At 37.0% G+C, this 10,966-nt stretch overlaps 1 protein-coding gene across 1 annotated transcript in view; it reads left to right on the forward strand.

The window, feature by feature from the left end:
- LOC134484834 (cytochrome P450 2C7-like) overlaps window positions 1-10,276 on the forward strand; it is a 34,281-nt gene extending 24,005 nt beyond the window's left edge. Inside the window, exons 3-5 of the mRNA XM_063280726.1 lie at window positions 5,478-5,665; window positions 8,704-8,845; window positions 9,854-10,276. Of these exons, the coding sequence (XP_063136796.1) occupies window positions 5,478-5,665; window positions 8,704-8,845; window positions 9,854-10,035 (512 nt within the window). The 3' untranslated portion in view covers window positions 10,036-10,276. The remainder of the gene's footprint in view (window positions 1-5,477; window positions 5,666-8,703; window positions 8,846-9,853) is intronic.
- Window positions 10,277-10,966: the final 690 nt, after the last annotated feature.

Genomic DNA, 10,966 nt, shown 5'->3' on the forward strand with positions numbered 1-10,966 from the left:
ATCATGGTGGATGATTGTTTTAATGTTCTCTTGGATTCAGTTTCCAGAATTTTATTGAGTATTTTTATGTCGATATTCATAAGGGAAATTTGTCTGAAGTTCTCTTTCTTTGTTGAGTCTTTGTGTGGTTTAGGTATAAGAGTAATTGTGGCTTCATAGAAGGAATTTGGTAGTGCTCCGTCTGTTTCAATTTTGTGGATTAGTTTGGATAATATTGGTATGAGGTCTTCTATGAAGGTCTGATAGAATTCTGCACTAAACCTGTCTGGACCTGGGCTCTTTTTGGTTGGGAGACCTTTAATGACTGCTTCTATTTCCTTAGGAGGTATGGAGTTGTTTAACTGGTTTATCTGTTCCTATTTTAACTTCAGTGCCTGGTATCTTTCTAGGAAATTGTCCATTTCCTCCAGATTTTCAAGTTTTGTTGAATATAGGCTTTTATAGTAAGATCTGATGATTTTTTGAATTTCCTCTGAATCTGTAGTTATGTATCCCTTTTCTTTTCTGATTTTGTTAATTTGGACACACTCTCTGTGTCCTCTCGTTAGTCTGGCTAAGGGTTTATCTATCTTGTTGATTTTCTCAAAGAACCAACTTTTGGTTCTGTTGATTCTTTCTATGGTCCTTTTTGTTTCTACTTGGTTGATTTCAGCTCTGAGTTTGATTATTTCCTGCCTTCTATTCCTCCTGGTTATATTTGCTTCTTTTTGTCCTAGAGCTTTTAGGTGTGCTCTCAAGCTGATGACATATGTTCTTTCCTGTTTCTTTCTGCAGGCACTCAGACCTATGAGTTTTCCTCTTAGCACAGCTTTCATTGTGTCCCATAAGTTTGGGTATGTTGTACCTTCATATTCATTAAATTCTTATGGGGCTGTAAGCCCCTTCAGTTTTTTCAATCCTTTCTAATTCCTCCAACGCTGGTTCTGTTTTCTGTTCAGTAGTTTGCTGCTAGCATTTGACATGCCCTTGATGTGTCTCTCAGGAGAAATCTATATCTGGTTCCCGTCAACATGCACTTCTTAGCTTCATCAATCTCATCTAGTTTTGGTGGCTGTATATATGGGCCACATGTGGGGCAGGCTCTGAATGTCCATTCCTTCAGTCTCTGCTCTAAACTTTGATTCTGTACCCCCTACTACGAATATTTTTGTTCCCCTTTTTAAGAAGGTGTGAACGAACTATCTTCATTTTGGTCATCCCTCTTCTTGAGCTTCATGTGGTCCCAGACTGCATCTTTTGTAATTCGAGCTTTTTGGCGAATATCCACTTATCAATAAGTGCATACCATTTGTTTTTTCTGTGATTGAGTAACATCACTCATGATGATATTTTCTAGTTCGTTCTATTTGCCTATGAATTTCATGAAGTCATTTTTTTTTTACAGCTGAGTAGTAGGCCATTGTGTAGATGTACCATATTTTTTGAAACCAGTCCTCCAGTGAAAGGCATCTGGGTTCTTTCCAGCTTCTGGCTATTATAAATACGGCTGCTATGAACATAGTGGAGCATACATCTTCGTTGTATGCTGGTTCATCATTTGGGTATATGCCCAAGAGAAGTATAGGTGGGTCCTCAGGTAATGCAATGTCTAATTTACTGAGGGCCTTCCAGTCTGATATCCAAAGTGTTCTTCCTCACTTTTTCTTCTATAAATTTCAGTGTATCTTGTTTGACATGGAGGTCCCTGATCCACTTGAACTTAAGTTTTGTAATCCCATCAACAATGGAGGAGTGTTCCTCTTTCTCCACATCATCGCCAGCATCTGCTGTCACCTGAGTTTTTATCATAGCCATTCTGACTGGTATGAGGTGGAATCTTAGGTTGTTTTGATTTGCATTTCCCTGATGATTAAGGATGTTGTGCATTTCTTTAAGTACTTCTCAGGCATTCGCTATTCCTCAGGAGAGAATGTTTTGTTTAGCTCTGTGGCCCATTTTTACTGGGGTTATTTGGCTGTCAGGATTCTAACTTCTTGAATTCTTTGTATTTTTTAGATATTAGCCCTCTACTGAATATAGGATTGGTAAAGGTCATTTCCCAATTTGTTGTTTGCTGTTTTGTCCTTATGACAGTGTGTTTTTCCTTACAGAAGCTTTGCAGTATTATGAGGTCGCATTGACAATTCTTCACCGTAGAGCATGGTAGTTTTATTTCCAGGAAAATTTCCCCAGTGCCCATGTATTCAAAACTCTTCCTCACTTTTTCTTCTATAAATTTCAGTGTATCTTGTTTGACATGGAGGTCCTTGATCCACTTGAACTTAAGTTTTGTAAGGGCCATAAGAATGGATTGATTTGCATTCTTCTACATGCTGACCTCCAGTTCAGCCACCACCATTTGCTGAAAAAAATCTTTTCTTCAATTCTATTCCACAGATCTACCTGCCTGTTTCTATACTAATACCATACAGGTTTTATCACTATTGCTCTGTAATACTGCTTGCAGTCAGAGGTGGTGATTCCCCCAGAAGTTCTTTTATTGTTGAGCATAGTTTTCACTATCCTGGGTTTTTGTTATTCCAAATGAACTTGCAAATTGCTATTTCTATCTCTGTGAAGAATTGGGTTTGAATTTTGATGTGGATTACATTGACTCTTTTGGTAAAATGGCTATTTTTACTCTATTAATTCTGCAAATCCATGAGCATGGGAGATCTTTCCATCTTCTGAGATATTCAATTTATTTCTTCACAGAATTGAAGTTCTTGTCATACAAATCTTTCCCTTACTTGCTTAAAGCCACACCGATGTATTTTATATTATTTGCAACTCTTGTGAACTTTGTCATTTCCTTAATTTCTTTCTCAGCCTGTTTATCCTTTGAGTAGAAGAAGGCTACTGATTTTTTTGAGTTAAATTTATACACAACCACTTTGCTGAAGTTGTTTTTCAGGCTTAGTAGTTCTCTGTTGGAACTTTTGAGTTCTCTTAAGTTTACTATCATATCATCTGCAAATAGTTATATTTAACTTCTTCCTTTCCAATATATATATCCCTTTGACCTCTTTTCATTGTCTGATTGTTCTGGCTAGGACTTCGAATATTGAATAAGTAGGGAGAGAGTGTGCAGTCTTGTCTAGTTCCTGGTTTTAATGGGATTGTTTCATGTTTTTCTCCATTTTGTCTGATGTTATGTACTGGTTTGCTTTATACTGGTTTTACTATATTTAGGTATGGGCCTTGAAAATCTGGTCTTTACAGGACTTGCATCATGAAGGGGTGTTGAATTTTGTCATATGCTTTCTTAGCATCTAATGAAAAGATCATGTGGTTTTTATCTTTGAGTTTCCTTATAGAGTGGATTAAGTTGGTGCATTTCTGTACATCGTATCATCCCTGCATCCCTAGGATGATGCCTACTTGATCCTGATGGATGATTATTTTGATGTGTTCTTGGATTCGGTGTGAAGAATTTTCTTGAGTATTCTTGTCTCAACATTCATAACAGAAATTGGTCTGTAGCTCTTTTTCTTTGTTGGGTGATTTTGTGGTTTAGGTATAAACATAATTGTGGCTTCATGGAAGGAATTTTGTAGTGCTCTGTTTTTCTATTTTAGGGAGTAGTTTGGATACTATTGGTATGAATGGAGGAATGTTCCTATTTCTCTACCAGCCTCCGCCCTGAGTGTTTTTTAATGGATAATTTTTATTTGCATTTCAAATGTTATCCCCTTCCCCAGTTTCCTGGCCAGAAACCCCCTATTCCATCCTTTTCTCCCTTCTTCTATGAAGATGTTCTCCCACCCATCAACCAACCCCTTCCCATCTCCCCATTCTGATATTCTCCTACACTGGAGGGTCGAGCCTTGGCAGGACCAAGGGCTTTTCCTCCCATTGGTGCCCAACAAGGCTATCCTCTGCTAATTATGCAGCTGGAGCCATGCGTCTGTCCATGTGTACTCTTTGGATGGTTGTTTAATCCCTGGGAACTCTGGTTGGTTGGCATTGTTGTTCTTATGGGGCTGCAAACCTCTTCAGCTCCTTCAATCCTTTCTCCAACTCCTCCAACTGGGACCCTTTCTCAGTTCAATAGTTGTCTGTAAGCATCCTCCTCTGCATTTGTTAAGTTATGGCAGAGCCTCTCAGAAGACAGCTATATCAGGCTACCCCCAGCATGCACTTCTTGAAATCAGCGATATTGTCTGGGTTTTGTAGCTGTATGTATATGGGCTGGATTCCTGTTGGGCACTTTCTAAATGGTCTTTCCTTCAGTCTTTGCTCCAAACTTTGTCTCCATATTTACTCCTGTGAATAATTTTGTTCCCCATTTTAGGAATGACTGAAGCATCTGCATTTTTTGAATGTTTTGGGTTAGGAGCTTTTTACCCTTTGTATTTTCCTTGACTGTGTGTTGATATCTTCTATGGTATCTTCTATACCTGAGATTATCTCCTCTATCTCTTGTATCCTGCTGGTGATGCTTGCATCTGTAACTCCCACCCTTTCCTATGTTTTCCATCTCCAGGGCTGTCTCCCTTTGTGTTGTCTTTAATGTTTCCATTTACATTTTTAGATCCTGGATGGTTTTGTTCAATTCTGTCACTTGTTTGATTGGCTTTTCCTCTATTTCTTTAAGGGTTTTTTTTGTGCTCTCTCTTCATGGGTTTCTACTTGTTTATCTGTATTTCTTTTAATGGAGTTTTTATGTCCTTCAAGGCCTCTATCATCTCTATGCGATGAGAATTTAGATCTGAATCTTGCTTAATAGATGTATTGTGGTATCCAGGGCTTTCTGTAATGGGAGAAATGGGTTTTCATGCTGTGAGCAATATTGGTTTCTGTTGCTTATGTTCTTAAGCTTGCCTCTTGCCATCTACTTATCTCTGGTGTTAACTGGCCTATCTGTCCCTGGCCTGTTCTTCCTGTGAGCCTCTGAGCTTGTGATTCTGTGAGACTGAATGAGTCAGAATCCCTGGGGGTTTGAGCTTACTGGTGTGTGGTCCACGTGGATTGGGATCCAGAGCAGAGGCTATACTCCAGGTACAGGTGTAAACCTCAAGGAATGCAGGTCTCTCACTGGGCAGGGTATCTGCAATGCAGGGTCCATGGATCTGGTTCCACCAGGTATTGGGCTGGGGTTTGGGAGTCTCATCTGTGATTGTGGATGTGTCAGAATACCTGGTGATTGAAGTTGCAGGTTGTGTGTGGGTTGAGTTTGTTTGGATCCAGAGCAGAGCCTCTGATACTAGCACAGGGGCAAAAGGGAAATAGCACAGGTCTGGAATGAATTTTGGGTTTAAAACCTAACACTAATAACTTTAACCAAGGACTAAAATATGTTGACTAATTATACTGTTTTATTTGATATTTTAATTACTTATACTTTCTTTGTTCTCATGACTCCAAAATAATGAGTATATGCTGTTTTGTCTAAATATTTCTTTTGGCATACTTATATTTGAACTCTGTATGTCCTGAAATTATGACAAACCTTTCACTTTCCCCACATTTTCCTGCTTTTTACTATGACCAACCAGCTAAAGTCCAGAAAGAGATTGACCGTGTGATTGGCAGACATCGCAGCCCCTGCATGCAGGATAGAAGTCACATGCCCTACACAGATGCCATGATTCATGAGGTACAGAGATTCATTGACTTTGTCCCGACCAACCTGCCCCATGCAGTGACCTGTGACATTAAATTCAGGAACTACCTCATCCTGAAGGTAAGCTCCTTTCTTTGTTGAGCCTCTGAGTTCTTGATGCTTCTAGGTTCATAGTGTGGTACCAGTCCTCTGATATATCTGTGCCTGCCTTCATGATCCAAAGGGCAGCTCTACTGCAGCCACGGATATATTTTGTATTGACACCGCCACATTCGCTTAGCCTTCCACATACTGTTTTGCAAAGATTAGGTATTTCTCTGTGAATGTTTCACTATTTTGTCAATTTTCCAAAAGTCTTTTCTGAAATATTTATGACTGTGAGAAATAAATCTCCAAGTTTGAAAACAAAATGAAATGCTGAATTCTTTAATTTATCAATGCCATTCATTTATGTATTGGGGATGTTAATTTTCTCTATGCCATGTTTCTTTTTCATAGAGCAGCCCATACATATCTACTTAGAGTTTTCATGAATGGTAAATATCCTTCTGTTATCATTTCTCTAAGTGCCTCTGACATTCTTTCTATCTGCTTAATTATTTATTCACTCTGTTGAATTTAAATTTATCCCAATGTAAATGTTTACTTATATTTATATGCATGTAAATGTATGTGGAATTTAAAGTGTTATGTGAGCTAATTCTTTTGTATGTACTTTTTGTATCCTGTGTTATTAGTTTCTCTTCGTTGTGACAAATTGATGTGCAGACCTGGTTCCCTTAGGCATGACTTGTATCATTTCTCATTAGGCTGAAGAATCATAATTTTAACATCTCCATATCAAATTTGATGTTTTAGAAATACACAGTCATGTTGATCAGATGAACATTTTTTAAGTCTGTTCTGTTTAAAGGTATAAAGGACACTTTATTTTGGAACAAATTATGTACGAGTATGACCCAGAATACTTATCTATACTTTGGGATGATATTTCTATCCAAAGTCCCTACATTATTTCCAAAATTTTTCTCAGCAACATTTTAATGATCCTATGCCTTGTTTACTTTTCTTTTAAACAATTGACTGTATATGTTAGAAACATGGATGTACATTGGATATTTTCTGCTTTACATTGCCTATGGCTTCTATCATAAGAAATCTCTGTTCTTATTTTTGCTTCCTCAAACTTGTTAGAATTTTGATACTAAAACTGAGATGGCTGCTTAAAACTAAGTTGAAAAATGTTCCCTGATGTGGTTCTGTTTTTATATATTTAATTATTGTAGTTACTTCATGTTACTTTCAAGACACTGAAAAAATTCTGATTGAGGATATGGTATTACAGATGAAAAATGCCAAAGTTTTATAATGATAACTCCATTCAGAAAGAGTTCAATGCTATCTCTTGAGCAATTTCATATTTTTAGGGAGTTGAGCCAAAATGATACAGGTAGAGTTCCCACTACTCACATCATGTGGTGCTGATGGAACTAACTTTGCCAGGTGGTAATGGGCCTTGCTATGTAATGCCAGGCTTGGTATAAGTGTTAGGATACCAGTTTGCTCTCTTTAGCCAAATGATATTTTTGAGATATTGTTTTCACTTATTATAGTTGAGATCTATTGCTAATTTTCAAAACTTGTTTACGTTGTATGACCTTAGACCCATCTCAATGGTAAATAGAATGAAAAACAAGATAGGAATGACTTGTGTCATGATAGATTTCTTGAATTTAATGCCTAGCTTGAGGCTAGTGCTGCATCCGTTAAATTTACCACCCTTTATACTGCTGTTGGCTCATGATATGATTGGTCTCTGTACTCCAGTGGAGTAGAATATTCCATTATTTTCTTTTTCAAATTTACCTGGTTTAGAAATAAGCATCGCTTCACAGCTGCAAAATGAGGTAAGTGATTTCTTTGATAAAACTCAAGCCACTGCTCTTAGTAGAACTAATAGAATAAAGAAGAACCATTCATATTTGCCATAATAAGCATAGTAGATTTCAGGCTTTCTTTACCGTTAGGATTATGCTTCTTCTTCAGAAGCTCTGTCATGAGTAGCAGAGAAGCAATCACAGGCAGTGTGTAAACAAATGACTATGAATATAATATGTTCCATGCTTACTGAGACTTGGACTTAATTTTCACACAACTTAAAAATGTATTCTTTCGGTATTTTAAATATTAAACATATTTATTTAAGCTGAATTCAAATACATGTGACAGGCTTGTCAGACCTGTGAACAGTACATTCTTAGAACATTTGCAATGATATGAGGTTACTTTGTGCTTTAGTTAAAGAGAACTTTTCAGTACAAGTTCCCAAAATTTCTGTGAATCTTCAGAAGTTTTATGATTTAGCTTCCATCAGGTTATGGCTATTAAGACTTAGACTGTGTCTTATTTTGTTTTATTTTATTTTCTTCTTCTCCAACTCCTTCTATTTATTCCCTTACTTTTCCCACATATCCCTCATCCTGCTTTACAATCACACACACACACACACACACACACACACACACAAACACACAAACACAAACACGCACAAACACACACAAACACACACATATATATGTATATCTGAGAATTTGCATCTGCACATTAATATAGATCTATAAATTATATATATATATATATATATGATAGCACACCTCTACTCTGGCACATATCCCCGCATTTACATTTATATGATATAAATATATAGACAGATGGATGAATAAATAGAGTACATGAAGGGGAAATATAGTATTTGTCTTTCTATACACTTCCTAATGTGCTTAATGAATTTGGAACTCTCAACATATTATTCCTTTTGGAGTCTGATTCACGTGACGTGTATGGAGTCAGATGTGATGAGCTAGAACAGTGAGTGCTACGAGAAGCAAGAGTCCAATCTACAGGAAAGGGAGAAGAAACTCAGAAATTTTCATTCAAGAACTCATGTGAAATGTCACTGAAGGCACTTTGGCCACATCAGTATGATGGCTTCAGATAAATTTCCACCCCCTCCTCCAATACTTTGTGCATTAAAATGTCACTGCCATTCTTTATATTCAACTCCTTCTATATAGCAAAAGGTGTGAATTATGTTATTTTCCTGGTAACTTTAGCCTTATGATTTCTTTGTAACTTGATGCTTCTATGTATTGTTCTAGGGAACAAAGGTGTTAACATCACTGACATCAGTGCTGCATGACAGCAAGGAGTTCCCCAACCCAGAGATGTTTGACCCTGGCCACTTTCTAGATGAGAATGGAAACTTTCAGAAAAGTGACTACTTTTTGACTTTCTCAGCAGGTAATAGAAACTCATTTTTATGGTCTCAGTGACATGAAGATCTGTGGAGACTTACACAGTGGCTCCCAATTCCTGAGACACTTGCAATTTATGCACAATTGAAAGCATACTTATCCATGTCTCAGTGTCATCCTAGAAGGCAAACTTCATTTACAATGTACTATCTCACCACAGAATTGAGGGGATCATAATTTAAATTCATATTTCTTGTGTCACTCACCTCCATGCTCAGTTAGCTAGTATCAAGTATCAAAAATATAGAAAACCACAAGGGAGCCTCAAGTACACTCAGTATTCACATGAATGACTACTACTTTTTAAACGTCTGCTGGAGATGATAATGAAAAATCTCCCAGATCTCTGGGTTTTTGAGAAGATAGCAAATTTCTTGCTCAAACCTTAAATTTTACAACTGCAAAACATATCACCATCTTAATAATTGACTTCTTAGTTGTTTCAGAATATGGGTAATGGAGAATTATAAGAAGAAACTGCATATCAATGAGGAAGCATTAGATCAGAAACTTTCTATGTGAGTCGAATAACAGAAACTTCAAGATTATTATGAGATGATGGAGACTTTGTATTTATGTCATGATTTTCCACAGTGATCACTGGGAACCTTGTTTTCCTCCATTCAAGCTGAGAGTTATGGATTTTGAGTCTAAACTTATTTTGTAGGGTCTGACTTCTGATATGCAGTTTCTTTTCTTGGGTTTGATTTTTGATAGTAAACATAGAATACTTCTTCCTAAATATCCCAGACAGTTTGATTATAAATGTGAACTGTTACACTTTGCTAAAAAGTATTTATAATTCTCTAGATTATGTTAGTTGAAAAACAAATTTGTTCTATCTTTGACTGTTTATCTAGTCCTTTCCCCTAGCCACCCAGCTAACTACCAATACAATGACTCACCATGCATTCATAATCTTATGGGTCAGTTACAAGAATCGTGTATTGCACATTTAGGGATATTTAGTAATCTACTTCGACTTTTTTTCTAGGAAAACGAGCTTGTGTTGAGGAGGGCCTGACCCACATGGAGTTGTTTCTATTCTTGACAACCATTTTACAGAACTTTAAACTGAAATCTCTGGTTCAACCAAAGGAGATTGATACGAGGCCAGTTCTGAATGGTTTTGCCTCTCTGCCACCCACTTACCAGCTCTGCTTCATTCCTTCCTGAATAGATCAGGCATTTTGGCTTCTACTGTGTTGCCTTCTGCAATCCCCTTCAGGTCTTTATATAGTCCCTTCCCTCTATCATCCATCCTGACTCTTGTCTTAAGATCCAGAAAGCACATGCAGTTTCTGGAGTTATAGCACAAATCCACTTGTATTATCTCTTTCATATAACAATTTATGATCCCTTGTGTCATTGTGTATCCATTCCTGAGTTAAAATAAAGCTTCACTATAAAATAATAATTATCATAATTCCTAGTTATTTTTTATTTTGCATATTTTCAATAATATTTATACTTGATTTGTGTACCTGTTCTAAGACTTGCTTAAAATTTATATAATAAATTGGCAACTTAACACATCCTTCAGGTCTACATCAAAAGAAGCATAGAGAATGCAAGAGAAACTCTTAGGGAATATATATTGTTTTCTAAACTGCTTTCACCTGTATACAATATCTAGCACACACACACACACACACACACACACACACACACACACACGTGTGTATATATTGACACAGAGACAGTCAGATCAGCAGACTAGAATTGAAGACCCAGAAATGAACCCACATACCTATGGTCACATGATCTTTGACAAAGGAGCTAAAACCATCCAATGGAAAAAAGATAGCTTTTTCAACAAATGGTGCTGTTTCAACTGGAGGTCAGCATGTAGAAGAATGCAAATAGAACTATTCTTAATACCCTGTACAAATCTTAAGTCAAAGTAGATCAAGGACCTCCACATCAAACCAGATACTCTCAAAGTAATAGAAGAAAAAGTGGGGAGGAGTCTCAATCATGTGGGTACTGTGGAAAATTTCCTCAACAAAACACAAATGGCTTAAGATTCAAAGATCCAGAATTGACAAATGGGACCTCATAAAACTGCAAAGCTTCTGTATGTCTAAGGGCACTGTCATTAAGACAA

Source organism: Rattus norvegicus, chromosome 1 (assembly GCF_036323735.1).
Source record: "Rattus norvegicus strain BN/NHsdMcwi chromosome 1, GRCr8, whole genome shotgun sequence".
NCBI lineage: Eukaryota > Metazoa > Chordata > Mammalia > Rodentia > Muridae > Rattus > Rattus norvegicus.